Source organism: Mobula birostris, chromosome 13, assembly GCF_030028105.1.
Source record: "Mobula birostris isolate sMobBir1 chromosome 13, sMobBir1.hap1, whole genome shotgun sequence".
Classification (NCBI taxonomy): Eukaryota; Metazoa; Chordata; class Chondrichthyes; order Myliobatiformes; family Myliobatidae; genus Mobula; species Mobula birostris.
In genome coordinates, this window is record NC_092382.1 from 27,928,163 (window position 1) to 27,948,898 (window position 20,736).

The 20,736-nt window shown below is 45.9% G+C and overlaps 1 protein-coding gene across 2 annotated transcripts in view; it reads left to right on the top strand.

The window, feature by feature from the left end:
- Window positions 1-20,287, top strand: part of LOC140208631 (NACHT, LRR and PYD domains-containing protein 3-like) — a 38,712-nt gene extending 18,425 nt beyond the window's left edge. For both annotated transcript variants that reach the window (XM_072277454.1, XM_072277455.1), the window contains exons 6-12: window positions 1,345-3,082; window positions 4,229-4,315; window positions 4,469-4,639; window positions 4,795-4,965; window positions 5,123-5,293; window positions 19,343-19,510; window positions 19,675-20,287. In XM_072277454.1, coding sequence (XP_072133555.1) covers window positions 1,345-3,082; window positions 4,229-4,315; window positions 4,469-4,639; window positions 4,795-4,965; window positions 5,123-5,293; window positions 19,343-19,510; window positions 19,675-19,762 — 2,594 coding nt within the window. In that variant the 3' untranslated portion in view covers window positions 19,763-20,287. The remainder of the gene's footprint in view (window positions 1-1,344; window positions 3,083-4,228; window positions 4,316-4,468; window positions 4,640-4,794; window positions 4,966-5,122; window positions 5,294-19,342; window positions 19,511-19,674) is intronic.
- The last annotated feature ends 449 nt before the right edge of the window (window positions 20,288-20,736 follow it).

Here is a 20,736-nt window from a genome sequence, read left to right on the forward strand (position 1 = left end):
TCATCCTGCTCTTTAAGATGTTCGTTCCCTTTGCATCATAGGTCTAGAGCATCCACTGTGTACCTTTCTGTTCAGATGTTGTCAGACCTGTTGAGTATTTCCACGCATCCTCTTTAGGAGACACAAACGATCTTCTGGAGCAACCCAGTGAGTTGTGCAGCATTTGTAGTGGTTGTAGGCAGATGAAAATATTGATGTTTGATATAGAAACGCTCACTGTCCACGATGCTTGCCAAGATCTTTACAATGGCTCCCCCTGGCGTACAGGAGCTGACTGACATGCAGTAGTGTTTTATATATATATATATATATATAATTAAACATCAGAGAGGAGCGTATTGCGGGAGATGTGATTCCCAGACCTAGTCCTTGGACAGAATGCCCACTACACTTCTTTCTCAGTTCATATGTCACATTAGCACTGGGGATTAAACTTTTCTTCCACAAGAATATGATATTTGTGGCAGTATTGGGAGGGTGCCGTTTATGGGACAGTCGGAAATCAGTAAAATATCAAGGAAATATTCACCTTCACAGCACAGTTAATTTGGAATCTGAGGACCTGCTGTTTATGTAGGCCAGGCCTCTCTGTTCTTTATCTGAGTTTTTTTTTGTCCTACATCAGGTCCGCAATAGCAATTATTTCCTTCTCCTTTACGCTTATCCATCTTGAATCTTGAATCTGTTGAGTATTTACAACACACACTCTTTAAGAGACACGAGACTGCAGATCTGTCGTCTCATACCATTTCCTTCAGGGACTCAGTGAGCTGAGCAGCATCTCTGATTCTGGAAGGGGAAAACTGCGTTTTGTGTCAAAATGCTGACTGTCTCAATTTTCTGAACAAGACATTGACATTTTCTCCACCAACCACCGACCCACAGTACACGTGCTGATCAACAACTATACTTTGTATTTTGAATCAGTGAGGGGGTGGGGAGCTGTGATTCCCCGACCTGCTCCTTTGAGAGAATGCACACTACCATTTCCTCCATCTCCATATGCCACATCAACACTGAGCTTTCAATGTTCGTGTACAGGAACAATGGCAGCTGTGACAGTAGTGAGAAGGTGTCCAGTGCGGGACAGTCCGGGGTTAGTATACAACCAGGGAAATACTCACCTTCACAGCAAAATTAATGTGGAAATGTGATGATCGGTGTTTATCTAGACCAGGACCCTGTGTCCAGTCAGGAGTCTGTTAACCCAATTTACTTTACTGTACGAACATCCATCGAAGAATTCAATTAATGCAATAGCTTTGAGCTAACCCTTGTGTGCTTAAATACTGAGTTCTGAGTTGAGGCATCTGACAGTTTGTCCACTCTCTGTTCCCATGGAAGATGTTCAGCAGAAACACAAGGAGACTCTGCGGGCACAAACTGAAACACTGAGAGTGAACACGATCCTGATGAGGGAGAAGGTGAAGGTTTTCCAGCTGGTTGATCGATACGCTGAGCTCACGGTCATTTCTACTGTTCGAGATCGGAGACTGGTGGAACATGAGCTGCTGGCAAGAGGCAGAGACCACGAGGAGTGGACAGAAAAACATCTCCGCAGAGAGCTGGAAAAAATCCGGACTCATCAGTTGATCCAGAGCAACTTTTCCCGGAGTAAATCCAAATCTGGGAGTTCGGCAGCAGTGGCCGGAGTCCCGGGGATCGGGAAAACAACAATGGTACAAAAGATTGTTTATGACTGGGCCACGGGGAAAATATACCAACAGTTCCAGTTTGTCTTCAGTTTCAAATTCCGAGAGCTAAACACTATCAATTGCATAATAAACCTCTCGAACCTGGTGCTGTTTTTCTATCCATACCTGAGGAATGTTCTGGAAACATTGTGGAATAATCCAGAGAGGTTGCTGTTTATATTCGATGGTTTGGATGAATTCAAGGACAAAATTGATTTTGCTGACAGTTGGAGAGACACAGAACCTCAGCACCAGTGCCTAGACCCTGAATTCCGTTGCAAAGTGTCTGACATTGTGTACAGTTTAATCCAGCACAAGCTGCTCCCAGGGTGTTCAGTGCTGGTGACCACCCGTCCCACTGCGTTACATTTATTGGAAAAGGCGAAGATCGGTATCTGGGCTGAAATCCTGGGATTTCTTGGAGAGGAACGAAAGGAATATTTCATCAGGTATTTTGAAGATCGGACGGTGGCAGAAGCTGTTTTCAAACACGTGAAGGAGAACGAGATCCTGTACACCATGAGCTACAACCCCTCCTACTGCTGGATCCTCGCTCTGGCACTGGGCCCCTTCTTCACACAAAGAGTCAGGGACCCGCAGCGAGTTCCCAAGACCATCACCCAACTGTATTCCTACTATATTTACAACATCCTGAAAAACCATGGCCGTGAGATTGAGAACCCCCGTGATGTGTTACTCAGGGTTGGTCAGATGGCCTTCAGAGGAGTATCTGAGAAGAAGATTGTGTTTACCGATGGTGATTTGATCAACTACAATCTGCAGCCTTCCCAGTTCCTGTCTGGGTTCCTGATGGAGCTTTTGGAGAGAGAGGATTCTGGCCGGTGTGTGGTGTACACATTCCCACACCTCACCATCCAAGAGTTTGCAGCTGCAGTCGCACAATTCCTGACTCTAAATCCCGGGGATATCCTGAAACTCCTCCCTGAAGCCCACAGCACGACAGATGGGCGATTTGAGGTATTTCTCCGTTTTGTTGCTGGTCTCTCCAACCCAATGACAGCTCGGGGCCTGGAGGAGTTTCTGGGTCCATTTCCTCATGAAACAACCTGCCAGGTGATTGACTGGGTGAAGGAGGAGGTTAAACGCCAGAGTGGAAACACGAAGAGTGAAGCTGGTAAAAGGAGCCTCCTGAACACATTGCACTACCTGTTTGAGTCTCAGAATCGTGGACTGGCTCAGGCCGCACTGGGATCTGTGAAAACACTTTCCTTCAGTGGAATGACGCTGACCCCGATTGACTGCGCGGTCCTGTCTCATGTCATCGGACTCTGTGATACAATAAAACACCTCGACTTGCAGAGCTGCCACATTCAGAGTGAAGGAATCCAGCGGCTGGGACCCGGGCTGCACAAGTGCCAGGAGTTGGGGTAACTCTATTAATCTCTCACTCTGAACTGTGAAACTGTCCCATTGCGTTGTTTCAATGTAAATGAATTTGGGTAAAACTGTAGTAAATCAGATTGTGTAGAATTCTGACAAGTGACCAGGGAATCGATCAGTCATTCCCCAGAAATGGGGTGGCTCTGTGATTAATTGTGAATGGATGTTGGAGGCTTCATCAAATCAGTGAACAACGGCCATTGGTTTAATGGTAGTAAATCACAGGAATGGCTGTGTTTCTCACTGCTTGTGACACGTCCATTCACAATGTTCCTGATCACTGTTACTGACACCCAGACCGACACTGACTGCAGCAGTTGGGTCAAAGCTTCACACCCTCTTCCCAGTGAGGGACAAGAGACCGCCAACGGACTGTCCCAGTGAGAGGGAGAGAATTACCATTGTGAGATTGTCCTCCCCTCCCCTTCCTCATGTGTGACTATCACCATCAGTCCAACTGTGTGACTGCGCTCACTATCAGATACCCAGACCCCATGGGTGCATATCCTTTCCCGATTGTGGGAGTAAATTCAGACACACCCCATCCGTTCAGCCTATCGCTGCATCCCGTCGTCTCGTGGGATAGCCTCCTCTGTGACCTCCCCAACCCCTTCCTCCCGTGGGGATCGCTCTTCCCTACACTCCTTCTTCCTGTGCTAACTCTGATTCGCATTCCCCTTCCTCCTATGGGGATCGCTCTTTCCTGCCCCTTCCGACTTTCATCTCAATCCCCTAACCTCCTGGTGGAGCTCTGTTACCGACCTCCCATCTCCTATACGTTCTGTGGAAATATCCCATCGACATTTTCAAATTCGCAAATCATCCTCACTGTGGGACTTTCGTCTACCCTTCAACCTTGCCCCTCCCAACATTCTCATGTCAGTAACACTTTTTTTGAACATCAGGGAGTGAGACAGAATATGTGGAGTTTGCGGGGTCACACCGACAGACTAAATTACTGACATTCGGTGAATAGCCTGGAGCTGGGCAGTGAGGGACATTGACAGTGATGGGAACTCTGATCAGTGATTTACTGAAGGGTTTAATGTTTCCTGAAATATCCGAGTGAGAGAAATTCCCTCAGACCCACAGTTTGAATCACTTTGTTCATCAATTTGTCTGTTTGTGTTTAGACTTGGGGCGAATAAACTGGGAAATTCAGGAGTGAAACTGGTGTCTGCGGCTCTGAGGAACCCGGAGTGTAAAATACGGAAACTGGGGTAAATACCAAACGGTGAGAGACTGTGTTTACAGTCACTGGGAATCTGACACTGAACATTAATGTGATCAGTAATTGTGTTACTGATAAACACGGGATTTGTACTGTCTCCTATCTCTCTGTGTCCCTCACCCTCACTCTCTCTTATCTCCAGGTTGAGGGGTGTCAGAATCTCAGATTCTGCTGTCGACGATCTCGTCTCCTCTCTCAGTGCAAACACATCACTGACGGAGCTAATCCTGAGTTTTAATCAAATGGGAGATTCAGGAGTGAAAATGTTGTCTGTTGCTCTGAGGAACCCGGGGTGTAAAATACAGACACTGGGGTAAGTACCAGACTGTGGGAGATTGTGTTTACAGTCACTGGGTGTCTGACACTGAACATTAATGTGATCAGTAATTGTGTTACTGATAAATACTGGAGATTTGTACCGTCTCCTGTCTGTCTGTGTCCTTCACCCTCACTCTCTCCCATCTCCAGGCTGGAGAGTGTCAGTCTCAGAGAATCTGGTGTCGAGGATCTCGCCTCTGCTCTCAGTGCAAACCCATCACTGACGGAGCTGAACCTGAGCAAAAATAACCTGGAAGATTCAGGAGTGAAACTGGTGTCTGCGGCTCTGAGGAACCCAGAGTGTAAAATACAGAAACTGAGGTAAGTACCAGACTGTGGGAGATTGTGTTTACAGTCACTGGGTGCCTGACACTGAACATTAATGTGATCAGTAATTGTGTTACTGATAAACACTGGGGATTTGTACCGTCTCCTGTCTCTCTCTCTGTCCTTCACCCTCACTCTTCCTCATCTCCAGGCTGGGCAATGTCGGTCTCACAGGTTCTGGTGCCGAGGATCTCGCCTCCGCTCTGACTACAAATCAATCACTGACGGTGCTGTACCTGAATGATAATAAACTGGGAGATTCAGGAGTGGAACTGCTGTCTGCAGCTCTGAGAAACCCGGAGTGTACAATACGGGAACTTGTGTAAGTACCAGACAGTGAAAGATTGTGTTTACAGTCACTGGATGTCTGACACTGAACTTTAACAAGACGATAAGTAAGGGGAGCAATATTTGAACATTTGGCCCATTGAGTGTGCTCCGCCACTCATTTATGGCTGATACTTTTTTCTCTTCCACAACCCCATTTCCTGGCCTAACCTGCTGTAACTTTTGATGTCATGGCCATTCACGAACCTGTCAATCACTGCCTTAAATACACCAAAGGAGCTGACCTCCACAGCTGCACGTGGCTACAGATTTCACAAATTCACCACTCTCTGATAAAGAAAGGAATCCGCATCCCTATTTTGAATGGACGCTCCTCCATCGTGAGGCCGTGCCTCTTATGCTAGACTGTCCCAGCACGGAGGCATCTTTTCATTTCTACTCTGTCTCGTCCTTTCAACTTTGAAACGTTTCAATGAGATCTCACCTCAGCTTTCTAAATTCCAACCAGTACGGACCAACAGCCATCAAACGTTCTTCGTATGATAACCCTGTCATTCCTGGAATCATCCTTGTGGACCTCCTCTCGACCCTTTCCAATGCCAGCAAATCTCTTCTAAGATGGAGTGCCTGTATTGGGCAGTAGGTTTTCTATGTTTCTATGAGGAGCCCAAAACTGTACACAGTAATCAAGGAGAGGGCCTTATAAAGTCTCAGCATTACATTCTGGACATCTTGAGGTGAACGCTAATGTTGCATTTGCCTTCCTCGCTACCGTCTCAAACTGCAAGTCACTCGTCAGACCACACACATCAAAGTTGCTGGTGAACGCAGCAGGCCAGGCAGCATCTCTAGGAAGAGGTACAGTCGACGTTTCGGCCCGAGACCCTTCGTCAGGACTAACTGAAGGAAGAGCTAGTAAGACATTTGAAAGTGGGAGGGGGAGGGGGAGATTCTAAATGATAGGAGAAGACAGGAGGGGGAGGGATGGAGCCAAGAGCTGGACAGGTGATTGACAAAAGAGATATGAGAAGATCATGGGACAGGAGGCCTCGGGGAAGGAAAAGGGGGAAGGGGGGAAAGCCCAGAGGATGTGCAGGGGTTATAGTGAGAGGGACAGAGGGAGAAAATATAGACAGAGTAAAAGAATGTGTGTACACAATTAAATAATGAATGGAGTACGAGGGGGAGGTGGGGCATTAGCGGAAGTTTGAGAAGTCAATGTTCATGCCATCAGGTTGGAAGCTACCCAGACGGAATAAAAGGTGTTGTTCCTCCAACCTGAGTGTGGCTTCATCTTTACAGTAGAGGAGGCCGTGGATAGACATATCAGAATAGGAATGGGACGTGGAATTAAAAGGTGTGGCCACCGGGAGATCCTGCTTTCTCTGGCGGGCAGAGGATGTCCCCCTCTCACTTTCAAATCTCTTACTAGCTCTTCCTTCAGTCAGTCCTGACGAAGGGTCTCGGCCTGAAACGTCGACTTTACCTCTTCCTAGAGATGCTGCCTGACCTGCTGCGTTCACCAGCAACTTTGATGTGTGTGGCTTGAATTTCCAGCATCTGCAGAATTCCTCGTAGTCACCCTTCAGGATGTTCTGCACGTGGACTCCTTAGTCTCTTTGCCTCTCGGATTTTTGGATTTTCTCCTCGTTCAGAAAATAGTCCACACTTTTATTTCTACTACCAAAGTGCATGGCTATCCATTTTCCAACATTATATTTCATTTGCCACTTTCTTGCCCAGTTTCTTAATCTGTCTATGACCTTTCTTATCCTACCCACCTGCCCCTCCACCAATCTTTGTATCATCTGAAAATTTGGCAAAAACCATCTATTTCATTGTCTAAATCATTTATATACAGCATAAAATGAAGTGGTCCCAACATGGAACCCTGCGGAGCAGTAGTTACTGGCAGCCAACCAGACAAGGATCACTTTATTCCCACTCACTGTCTTCTTCCAATCAGCCAATGTTTTAACCATCTGAGTAACTTCTTTGCAATACCAAGGGATTCTAGCTTGGTAAGCATCCTCATATCTGGCACCTTGTCAAAGTCCTTCTAAAAGTCCAAACATACAACATCCACTGCAACCCCTTTATCTATCCTACGTGTAACGTCCTCAAAGAATTCCAACAGGTTTGTCAGGCAGCATTTTCCCTTCATGAAACCATGCTGACTTTGTCCTATTTTGTCCTTTGTCAGCATGTACTCCACCATCTCATCCTTAACAATCGACAATAACATCTTCCCAAACATTGAGGTCAGGCTAACTGATCTATAATTTCCTCTCTGCTGCCTTCCTCCTTTCTTAAAAAGTGGAGTGAAATTTGCAATTTTTCAGTCCTCTGACAGCATGCCAGAGTCTAATGATTCTTCAAAGATTATTTCTAATAGCGCCACAATCTCTAACGCTACCTTTTTCAGAACCCTAGGGTGCAGTTCATCTCGTCCGGGTGATATGTACCTTTATGTCTTTCAGCTTTTTGAGCAACTTCTCCCTTGTAATAGTAAATTCACCCATTTCCCTTTCTTAACACACCACAACACCTGGAACACTACTGTGAAGACTGATGTAAAATATTTATTTAATCTCCTTGTCCTACCTTTTTATTTCTCCTGTCTCATTTTCTAACAGTCCTATATCCACTCTCATCTCACCTAATTTATACACATTTGAATATGTTTCTACTATTCACGTTGATACTATTGCTAGGTCGCTTTCATATTTCTTCTGTTCCCTTCTAATGATTCTTTTTATTTGTCTCTGTAGATTTTAAAACTTCCCAATCCTCCATATTTCCAGGTTTTAAAACTTCCATTATTCAATATTCCCATTATTTTATTGCTGTGTTGTATGCCCTCACTTTTGTTTCTACATTAGCTTTGACTTCCTTTGTCAGCCACGCTGGTACTATTTTGCCAAGTGAAGCATTTCTTCACTTTTGGAATACACATGTCCTACGCCTTTCTCATATTTCAGATAAATGCACGCCATAGCTGCTCTGCGGACATCCCTGCCAACAACTCCTTCCAATTTACGTTGGCCAACTCTCTCTCATACCACTGAAGTTCCCCTTACTTCTCTGAAATGTTGCTATGTCAGACATTGCTTTCTCCCTCTCAAATTTCAGGTTGTACTCAATCATATTGTGATCACTGATTCCTAAGGGTTCTTTTACCTTAAGCTCCCTAATCGCCTCCAGTTCATTACATAACACCCAATCCAGTACAGCTGCTCCCCTCGTAGGCTCAACGACAAACTGCTCTATAAAGCAATCTGTGGCATTCAACAAACTCAATCTCTTGAGATCCGTTACCAACCAGATTTTCCCAATCGACCTGCATGTTTAAATATCCCATGACTATCATAATATTGCCCTTTTGACTCCCGTTTCTCATACCTGTTGTAATCTGTGGTCCACCTCCCAGCCACTGTTGGGAGGCCTGTATACAACTGCCTTTCAGGTCCTTTTTAACCTTGCAGTTTCTTAACTCAACCCACAAGGATTCAATATCTTCTGATCCTATGTTGCATCTTTCTACTGATTTGATGCCATTATTTACCAGTAGAGGCACGCCTCCCCTCTGACTACCTTGCTATTTCTCCGATACAACGTGTAACCTTGGACATTCAGCACCCAACTGCAACAGTCCTTCAGCCATAATTCAGTGAAGGCCACAACATAGACATAGAATAGTACAGCACTGTACAGGCCCTCCGGCCCACAATGTTGTGCCGACCCTCAAACCCTGCCTCCCAGATAACCCCCCACCTTAAATTCCTCCATATACCTGTCTAGTACTCTCTCAAACTTCACTAATGTATCTGCCTCCACCACTGACTCAGGCAGTGCATTCCACGCACCAACTACTCTCTGAGTAAACAACCTTCCTCTAATATCCCCCTTGAAAATCCCACCCCTTAGCTTAAATCCATGTCCTCTTGTACCGAGCAGTTGTGCCTTGGGGAAGTGGCCCTGGATGTCCACTCTATCAATTCCTCTTAATATCTTGTATACGTCTATGATGTCTCCTCTTATCCTTCTTGTCTCCAAAGAGTAAAGCCCTAGCTCCCTTAATCTCTGATCACAATGCATACTCTCTAAATCAGGCATCATCCTAGTAAGTCTCCTCTGTACCCTTTTCAATGCTTTCACATCCTTCCGCAGTGAGGTGAACAGTACTGAACACAGTATTCCAAATATGGCCTAACCAGAGTTTTATAGAGCTGCATCTTTACCCCGCGACACTTAAACTCTATGCCTCGACTTATGAAAGCCAACACCCCATAAGGTTCCTTAACTACCCTATCTACCTATGAAGAAATTTTCAGGGATCTGTGGACATGTACCCCCAGATCCTTCTGCTCTTCCAGACAGCCAAGTATCCTGCCATTTACTTTGTACTCTGCCTTGGAGTTTCTACTTCCAAAGTGTACCACCTCACACCTCTCCGGGTTGTTCTCCATCTGCCACTTCTCAGCCCACTTCTGGATCCTATCAATGTCCCTATGTAATCTTCGACAATCCTCTACACTAACTACAATACCACCAACCTTTGTGTCGTCTGCAAACTTTCCAACCCACGCTTCTACCCCCACATCCAGGTCGTTAATAAAAATCACGAAAAGTAGAGGTCCCAGAACTGATCGTTGTGGGACACCACTAGTCACAACCCTACAATCAGTCTGTACTCCCTCCACCACCACAAACCTCTGCCTTCTGCAGGCAAGCCAATTCTGAATCCACCTGGCCAAACTTCCCTGGATCCCATGCCTTCTGACTTTCTGAATAAGCCTACATGTGGAACCTTGTCAAATGCCTTACTAAAATCCATGTAGATCACATCCACTGCACTACCCTCATCTATATGCCTGGTCACCTCCTCAAAGAACTCTATCAGGCTTGTTAGACACGATCTGCCCTTCACAAAGCCATGCTGACTGTCCCTGATCAGACCATGATTCTCTAAATGCCCATAGATCCTATCTCTAAGAATCTTTTCCAACAGCTTTCCCACCACAGATGTAAGGCTCACTGGCCTACAATTACCCGGGCTATCCCAACTACCTTTTTTGAACAAGGGGAAAACATTCGCCTCCCTCCAATCCTCTGGTACCATTCCCATGGACAACGAGGACATAAAGATCCTAGCCAGAGGCTCAGCAATCTCTTCTCTCGCCTCGTGGAGCAGCCGGCGGAATATTCCGTCAGGCCCCGGGGACTTATCTGTCCTAATGTATTTTAACAACTCCAACACCTCCTCTCCCTTAATATCAACATGCTCCAGAACATCAACCTCACTCATATTGTCCTCACCATCATCAAGTTCCCTCTCATTGGTGAAAACCAAAGAGAAGTATTCATTGAGGACCTCGCTCACTTCCACAGCCTCCAGGCACATCTTCCCACCTTTATCCTAATCGGTCCTACCTTCACTCCTGTCATCCTTTTTTTCTTCACATAATTGAAGAATGCCTTGGGGTTTTTCTTTACCCTACTCGCCAAGGCCTTCTCATGCCCCCTTCTTGCTCTTCTCAGCCCCTTATTACGCTCTTTTCTTGCTGTCCTATATTCTTCAATAGACCCATCTGATCCTTGCCTCCTAAACCTCTTCTTCCACCTGACTAGATTTTCCACCTCACTTGTCGCCCATGGTTCCTTCATCCTACCACTCTTTATCTTCCTCACTGGGACGAATTTATCCCTAACATCCTGCAAGAGATCCCTAAACATCGACCACATGTCCATAGTACATTTCCCTGCAAAAACATCATCCTTATTCACACCAGCAAGTTCTAGCTTTATAGACTCATAATTTGCCCTGCCCCAATTAAAAAAATCCTGTTCTCTCTAATTCCATCCTTTTCCATGCAAATGCTAAAGGCCAGGGAGCGCTGGTCACTGTCCCCCAGATGCTCACCCACTGAGATATCTGTGACCTGACCCGGTTCGTTACCTGATACTAGATCTAGTATCGCTTTCCCCCAGTCGTCCTGTCAACATACTGTGACAGGAATCCGTCTTGGGCACATTTAACAAACTCTGCCCCGTCTAAGCCATGGTAACTAATCAAGTGCCAAAAAATGTTAGGGAAGTTAAAGTCACCCATGATAACAACCCTGTTATTTTTGCAGGTTTCCAAAATCTGCCTCCCAATCTGCTCCTCTGTATCTCCGCTGCTACCAGGGGGCCTATAGAATACTCCTAATAGAGTAACTGCTCCCTTCCTGCTTCTGATTTCCACCATACTGACTCAAAAGAGGATCCTGCTACATTACCCACCTTTTCTGTAGCTGTAATGTTATCCCTGACCAGTAATGCCACCCCTCCTCCCCTTTCCCCCCCACCCCACTCTATCCCTTTGAAAGCACTGAAATCCAGGAAAATTGAGAATCCATTCGTCTCCTGGTGCCAGCCAAGTCTCTGTAATGGCCACTACATCATAATTCCATGTTTGTATCCAAGCTCTCAGTTCATCACCTTCGTTCCTGATGCTTCTTGCATTGAAGTATACGCACTTTAGACCATCTACCTTACTACCTGTACACCATTTATTCTGCTTCTCTCTCCTCACATCCTCTCTATCTCTTAGATCTCGCTTTATTCCATGCACTTCATCCACTGCTCTATCGCTCCGGGTGCCATCCCCTTTGCAAATTACTTTAAAACCTCCCGAACCATGTTAGCAAATCTACCTGCAAGGATAGTGTTCCCTCTGGAGTTCAGGTGCAACCCATCCAATCTGTACAGTTCAGACACATAATTCCCTGAAATTGGCGTCACAGGTAGACAGGTTTGTAAAGAAGTATAGGAGTTGGGATGTTATTCTGAGGTTGTGTAAGATATCGGTGATGCCAAATTTGGAATATTGTGTGCAGTTCTTGTCACCTAACTATGGGAAGGATATCAGTAAGTTTGAAACAGTGCAAAAAAGATTTACTAGAATGTTGCTAGGTCTTCAGGAGTTGAGTTACAGGGAAAAATTGAACAGGTTAGGACTTTAAACCTTGGAACGTACAAGAATGAGGGGAGATTTGATAGAGGTTTACAAAATTATGAGGGGTATAGACAGAATAGATGCGAGCAGGCTCTTTCAACTTAGATTAGGAGAGATAAATATGAGAGAACATGGCTTTAGGGCGAAAGTTGAAAGATTTAGTGGGAACTTCTCCACTCAGAGAATGGGGAGAGTCTGGAACGAGCTGCCATCTTATGTGGTTAATGCGGGATCACTCATATTTTGAGAATAAATTGGATAGGTACATGGATGGGAGAGGTCTGGAGAGTTATGGAGTATGTGTAGGCCAATGGGACGAGTGGAATAAAGTTTCGGCACAGACTAGTAGGGTGGAATGGGCTGTTTACTGTGCTGTTGTGTTCTACGGTTATATGGAATTTATGGTGCCTTTATGAAGTGGTGAAGGGCATTCATAAGTTTGTATTTTAAAGCAAGATACTGGTACATGATATTTGCCACTTGATTGTATGTTTGTAAGTAAACCTTAAGACCATAAGACAAAGGAGCAGAGGTCGGCCATTCGGCCTATTGAGTCTGCTCTGCCATTTTATCATGAGCTGATCCATTCTCCCATGTAGTCCCACTCCCCCGGATTCTCACCATAACCTTTGATGCCCTGGCTACTCAGATACCTATCAATCTCTGCCTTAAATACACCCAATGACATGGCCTCCACTGCTGCCCGTGGCAACAAATTCCACAGATTCACCACCCTTTGGATAAAAAAAAAATCTTCGCATCTCTGTTCTGAATGGGCGCCCGTCAATTCTTAAGTCATGCCCTCTCGTACTAGACTCCCCCATCATGGGAAACAACTTTGCCACATCCACTCTGTCCATTCCTTTTAACATTCGAAATGTTTCTATGAGGTCTCCCCTCATTCTTCTAAACTCCAAGGAATACAGTCCAAGAGCGGACAAACGTTCCTCATATGTTAACCCTCTCATTCCCGGAATCATTCTAGTGAATCTTCTCTGTACCTTTTCCAACGTCAGCACATCCTTTCTTAAATAAGGAGACCAAAACTGCCCACAGTACTCCAAGTGAGGTCTCACCAGCACCTTACAGAGACTCAACATCACATCCCTGCCCCTACATTCTATTCCTCTAGAAATGAATGCCAACATTGCATTCACCTTCTTCACCACCGACTCAACCTGGAGGTTAACTTTAAGGGTATCCTGTACGAGGACTCCCAAGTCCCGTTGCATCTCAGAACTTTGAATTCTCTCCCCATTTAAATAATAGTCTGCCCGTTTATTTCTTCCATACACTTTCCAAAATTGTATTTCATTTGCCACTTCTTCGCCCATTCTTCCAATCTATCCAAGTCTCTCTGCAGACTCTCCATTTCCTCAGCACTACCGGCCCCTCCACCTATCTTCGTATCATCAGCAAACTTAGCCACAAAGCCATCTATTCCATAATCCAAATCGTTGATGTACAATGTAAAAAGAAGCGGCCCAACACGGACCCCTGTGGAACACCACTGGTAACCGGCAGCCAACCAGAATAGGATCCCTTTATTCCCACTCTCTGTTTCCTGCCAATCTGCCAACGCTCTATCCATGTGTGTAACTTTCCAGTAATTCCATGGGCTCTCATCTTGTTAAATACCCTCATGTGTGGCACCTTATGAAAGACCTTCTGAAAATCGAAATAGAAAACATCCACTGCATCTCCCTTGTCTAGCCTACTTGTAATGTCCTCAAAAAATTGCAATAGGTTTGTCAGGCAGGATTTTCCTTTAAGGAAACCATGCTGAGTTCTGCCTATCTTGTCATATGCCTCCAGGAACTCTGTAACCTCATCGTTGACAATCGACTCCAACAACTTCCCAACCACCGACGTCAAGCTAACAGGTCTATAATTTCCTTTTTGCTTCCTTGCCCCCTTCTTAAATAGCGGAGTGACATTTGCAATCTTCCAGTCTTCCGGAACCATGCCAGAATCTATCAACCTTTGAAAGGTCATCGCTAATGCCTCCGTTTTCTCCACAGCTACTTCCTTCAGAACACAAGGGTGCATTCCATCTGGTCCGGGAGATTTATCTAACTTTAGACTATTCAGCTTCCTGAGTACTTTCTCTGTTGTAATTGTGACTGCGCACACTTCTCTTCCCTGCCACCACCGAGTGTCCGGTACACTGCTGATGTCTTCCTCAGTGAAGACTGATGCAAAATACTCTTTCAGTTCCTCTGCCATCTCCTTATCTCCCATTAAAGTTTCTTCAGCATCATTTTCTATTGGTCCTATATCTACTCTCACCTGTCTTTTACTGTTTATATACTTGGAAAAGCTTTTAGTATCCTCCTTGATATTATTTGCTAGCTTCCTTTCATAGTTCATATTTTCCCTCTTAATGACCTTCTTAGTTTCCCTTTGTAAGCTTTTAAAAACTTCCCAATCCTCTGTCTTCCCACTAATTTTTGCTTCCTTGTATGCCCTCTCCTTTGCTTTAACTTTGGCTTTGACTTCTCTTGTCAGCCACGGTTGCGTCCTTTTACCATTCGAAAATTTCTTCTTTTTTGGAATATACCTGTCTTGCACCTTCCTCACTTCTCGCATAAACTCCAGTCACTGCTGCTCTGCCGTCCTTCCCACCAGTGTCCCTTTCCAGTCAACTTTGGCCAGTTCCTCTCTCATGCCACTATAATTTCCTTTACTCCACTGAAATACCGACACATCGGATTTCGGCTTCTCTTTGTCTAATTTCACAGTGAACTCAGCCATGCTATGATCACTGCCTCCTAAGGGTTCCTTCACCTCAATCTCTCTAATCACCTCCGGTTCATTACACAATACCCAATCCAGTACAGCCGATCCCCTAGTGGGCTCAACAACAAGCTGTTCTAAAAAGCCATCTTGCAGACATTCTACAAATTCTCTCTCTTGCGATCCAGTGCCGACCTGATTTTCCCAATCCACTCGCATGTTAAAATCCCCCACAATTATCATAACACTGCCCTTCTGACAAGCCTTTTGAATTTCCTGTTGTAATTTGTAGTCCACATCACTGCAGCTGTTTGGAGGCCTATAAATAACTGCCATCAGGGTCCTTTTACCCCTGCTATTTCTTAACTCAATCCATAAAGATTCTGCACCTTCCGATCCTATATCACCTCTTTCTAATGATTTAATATCATTTCTTACCAATTAAGCCACGCCTCCCCCTCTGCCTTCCCTCCTATCCACCGTGTAATCTTCGACGTTCGGCTCCCAGAGATATGCATCCTTTAGCCACGTCTCAGTGATGGCCACAGTATCATACCTGCCATTCTTTAGCTGTACGAGAAGATCATCCACCTTATTCTTTATGCTGCGTGCACTTAAGTATAACACCTTCAGACCAGTATTTGGTACCTTTTGCTTTGATTTCACTTAAACTTTATTGCACTGCAACTCATCCGAATGGCTACAAATTTGCCCCATCACTTGCCTGTCTTTCCTGACATCTTTACTGCTCACTATATTAGATTTATTTCTGTTTTCCCCTTCCTCTGCTCTATCATTCCAGTTCCCATCCCCCTGCTAAATTAGTTTAACCGGTAAAATATTAAATAAAATCCTTAGAAATAAGTGGCATAGGGTTGGAAGCTGTAGAATCTGTGGGTAGGATTAAGGGACAGCAAATGTAAAAAGAATCCCTGATGGGAATTGTATAAAGACATCCGTTAGTCTTACGAGACCATGGATCTGCGCCTGGAAAGTCTTCACTCTTCAGGGTGCAGGCCTGGGCAAGGTTGTATGGAAGACCAACAGTTGCCCATGCTGCAAGTCTCCTCTCTCCACGACACTGATGTTGTCCAAGGGAAGGGCATTAGGACCCATACAGCTTGGCACTAGTGTCGTCGCAGAGTACTGTGTGATTAAGTGCCTTGCTCAAAGACACAACACGCTGCCTGAGCTGGGGCTCGAAATCAAGACTTTCAGATCGTTAGTCGAATGCTTTAACCATCTGGCCACGTGCCCACACAATTGTATAGAGACCTCCAAACAGCAGTAAGTATGTGTTCCACAAATTACAATGCGAGATAGAAATTGCGTGCCAAAAGGGCAATGTTACAATAGTCATGGGGAATTATCATGCTGGTGATTAGGAAAGTTAAGATGGTGTTGGTCTGAAAAGGAGGAATTCCCAGAATGCCTACAAGATTTTTTTTTAGAGCAGCTTGTGGTTGGGGAACAGCTATTCTGGATTGGGTGTTGTAATGAACCGGAATTAATCAAGTCAATTAAGTTCAAAGAGCCCTTAGGGGCAAGTGATCATAATATGATCAAACTCATTCTGACATTAGAGAAGGAGAAGGTCAAGTCAGATGTGGAATAAAGAGAATTGGAGAGGCATGAGACAAAAATATTGGTCAAATTGATTTGAAAAGAACATGGGCAGGGATGAAAACAGAGCAACAATGGCTGGAATTTCTGGAAACAATTCAGAAGGCAGAGGATGAACACATCACAAAGAGGAAGTAGTACTCTAAAGTTAAGGGGACAAAGCTATGGCTGATAAGAGAAACCAAAGACAACAAAAAACCAAAGAGAGGGCATAGAGCAAAAATTGCTAGGAAGTCAGAGGATTGGGAAGCTTTTACAAACCAACAGAATGCAACTAAAGTAATTAAGAAGGAAAAGATTGAGTACATTGGTGAGCTAGCCAGTAATATTCAAGAGGATACCAATTTTTTCTTCAAGTACATAGAGTGTAAAAGAGAGGCGGAAGTGGATAGCAAACCTCTCAAAAATGATACTAGAGAGGTAGTAATGGGGTGGGGGTGCCAGGTGATGGCAGATGAAGTGAATAAGTATTGTACATCACTCTTATCTGTCGAAGACACTGGCAGGAATATGGAAGTCCCAGATGTCAGTGTCACAAGGAGGGCGCTAGGAACAAACCCAAATGCAACACACAGACACTGATGTACTAGGAACAAGACTAGGACCAGAGTTAAGCAAGCAAGGGAACTGGAGAAGAAAGGACGCTGGACATGACACAGGCCCGGGGCGAGACAAGGATACAAGGCCTGGGCTAGGACTTGACTAGGATATTGGAACCAGGACATGGAATTATGAACTAGGAGCCTGGGCTTCGACTCAGAGCCAGGGACTGGTCAAGGACCCAGAACCTGGGTCTTGCCTCAGGCTCGAGCCCCAGAACCAGGCAAGGCCATGACATGACTGCAGGACTGGAGGCTGGGGACTTGAGGCTAGAGCTTGGAGACAGGCTTGGGGTCTTGAGGCCTGAGCAAGGTGACAAGTTTGGGGTCTTAAGGCTTGAGCTAGGGTTTTGAATCTTGAGTCTTGTGTATTTGAAGACCAGACGAGGACATGACAGGGCAAGGGTACTTCGAGGCAACTCCTGGGCAGTACGCAGGACTCAACCCGACAGAGGTATGGAACAGTAAGGAACAGAACCAACCGCAGGGTAACGGCAATCGGCCTGGCTTACCCGATGGAGGTAAGTGACAGGAAGGGGCAGGAGCACAGAGCCTTGGAATCGGAAGAGACAGGAGCACGGAACATAGAGCCGGGTCCCCTCCTTGGGAACAGGACGTAGTGCCGGGACTCATTACATAGAACGCAGAATATGACAAGACAGTTCCAAACACAAGGTACCGGCAAACGGCCGGATCTACCTAGCGAAGGCGTGGGTATAACGACAGATCCGAACACTAGGTAGCAGCAAACGGCCAGACCTACCTCGTGGAGGCGTGGACACAGAGACAGTTGAAAACAACAACAGACAGTTCCTTATCTTGCTCCAGCGATTGAACTAGACAGAGGTGCAGGCGAGGGATACAGGCGGGGTATCTAGGCTAGGTGAGCAGGCAGAGAGTCAGGCGAAGTATCCAGGCAGAGAGTCAAGGGAGGGGAACAGAACAGGCTAGCAGCCAAGCCCTGGTCTCTGGAGGTATTTATGAGTCTGCCCAAACTAGACTAATGTGCCTCAATTAGAGTGCTCAAGAGAAACGGGGTAAACAGGAAAACCTGGAACAAGGGTCAATGGACCGGACCGTGAACTGGAATGCGGACTTTGCGGACCGGACCATGACAGTCAGTGGTCAGAATGTGTAAAGTTACATTACTCGGGAGAAGGTTCTTGGGAAACAGAGATGGTCTGAAGGTGAATAGGTCACCTGGACCAGATGGTGTTCACCCCAGAGATCTGAAAGAGGTGGCTGAAGAGATGTGGGGGTATTAGCAACGATCTTTCGAGAATCGTTAAGGAAATTATATCCCAAGAAATTTTTCCCTTCACTACTCCCTCTCTCCCAGTTTTTCCTATCACCTACCACTTCTTCCACCCCTTTCACCCCCACACTTCTTCCTCTGATGTCTCATTTTTTTTTCTCTCCTGATGAAGGGGCTAGGCCCGAAACGTCAACTATTTACTATTTCCCACGCATTTATCTGCCAAATCAATCTATTTCTACCCTCACTGGCGCTTGGCACAGGCATCAGTCCAGAAATTACCAGCCTGGAGGTCCTGCTTCTCAGTTTTCTACCCAGCTCTGTAAACTCCCATCTCAGGACCTCTTTACTTTTGCTTCCTATGTCATTTGTACTAATATGTAGCAAGACATCTGGCTGCTCTCCCTTTATCTCCAGAATTTTGCGGACGCGATCTGAGACCTCCCTAAACCTGACACCTGCGAGGCAAGAAGCAATCCATGTGTCCTGTCTGTTCCACTCACTAATGAATCCCGTATCACTACCGTTCCCTTCTTTTCTCTCTTTCCCTTCTGCGCCACGGACCCATGCTCAGCGCCTGTAACTGGTCGCCGTGGCATTTCGCCGGGAGGTCAACACCCACGAAAGTATTCAAAGCGCTATACTTATTTTTGAGGGCAATGGCCACAGCTGTGCTCTGCTCTAACTGCCTATTTGCATTTCCATTCCTCTTGACAGTCACCCAGCTACTCGCCTCCTACAACTTCCGGCCGACTACTTCCCTCTAACTCTGATCAATGTGATCAGTAATTGTGTTACTGATAAACACTGGGGATTTGTACCGTCTCCTGTCTCTCTGTGTCCCTCACCCTCACTCTCTCTCATCTCCAGGCTGATTGATGTCGGTCTCACAGATTCTGGTGCCAAGGATCTCATCTCCGCTCTCAGTACAAACCCATCACTGACGGAGCTGGACCTGGGAGCAAACTCGCTCACAGACCGATCTGTCCCCGCTCTCCGCGTCCTCATACTGACCCACCCGAGTCTGAAGAAGATAGAGTAAGTGTTTGTATTAATGTTCAACGTATTAAAATATCAGCAGATCCACGGGTTTTCTGGTGATATTTGTCTGTGAGTGTTGTTGAAACATTAACCCCAGTCCCCTGTTACTAACGCTGTTGTGTAATCTGTTTATTTCATCTATATCTTTCCATATGTTTCAGCCTGGGGGACAATCAGTTCAGTGAGACCGGGAGGAAGGAACTGAGATCTCTGCAGGAACCCAGACCCGGACTGACAGTGATGGTGTGAACATCTGAATGTATGAACATCCCCGCCCGCGGGATGGGGACAATTTGCTCAGTGACTTAATTCCGCCTCTGGTCCTGCGGCACTTCGTGTCCGCGTTCGATTGCTCCCCCAATCCCCAAGTGGGGAATTACACAAGAAAAGCCCGGGTGAGCTGGGGCTCAGTCTGGGAGTCCAGTGTCCCGGGGTGGGATTATCCAGGGAGAGAATCCTTTTGCTGCCTTTGCTGAGGACGGTGCATTCGGCAGTCTGGCCGATGTAACGATGTTAAATTGACAAATACCTCGGCAGTGACCCTGGATCTGCAGCGATCTCGGACACGGCCCTGAAGTGTGATTTTATAATCATCGGTTCCCCGATGCAGAGTGACGGTGAGAAACGGGACTGATTATTCAATCTGTCACTCGTTGTCCCCGGTCAGGTAATTCTGTGTCACTATGAGTGAGACGGGAGCAGCTTATTTATTCCTGCATGTTAGTACTTCACACACTGTTTAATTTACATTTCCCATGATGAAATCAATAAATCGCTGTAAATTACTGTCTTGGTGTCGGACTTGATTCTCATTAAAGGAGAAAGAAGTGTCCTGGGGTTTACGACTGACTCTCGCACCCGGTGAAATGCAATAATGGGTCTGAGCTCCTCACACTGGTACAGCAGCGTCTCAGCTCCAGACTGAGGGATGTCAGTCTGATAGTGTCTGGTCCCCAGGATCTCTTCACTCCCATCCCCATCCTGGCTGACACACCGCTTCCTAACATCCCAGATACGCGCATTCTCCAGACCCCCACATCCCTGCGCTTTCGCAGACAGAAATGACAAAAGAGATTGGAAGCTCATATACTGATAGCGTCAGACACAGACTGAAGGTCACTCCACAGCGTCCTATCACACAATCCCGGGGACAAACACGGGGAGAAGCTTCCTACACACCATCCCAACACACACTCCGGGAGTCCGACCCACAGTGAAGTTCT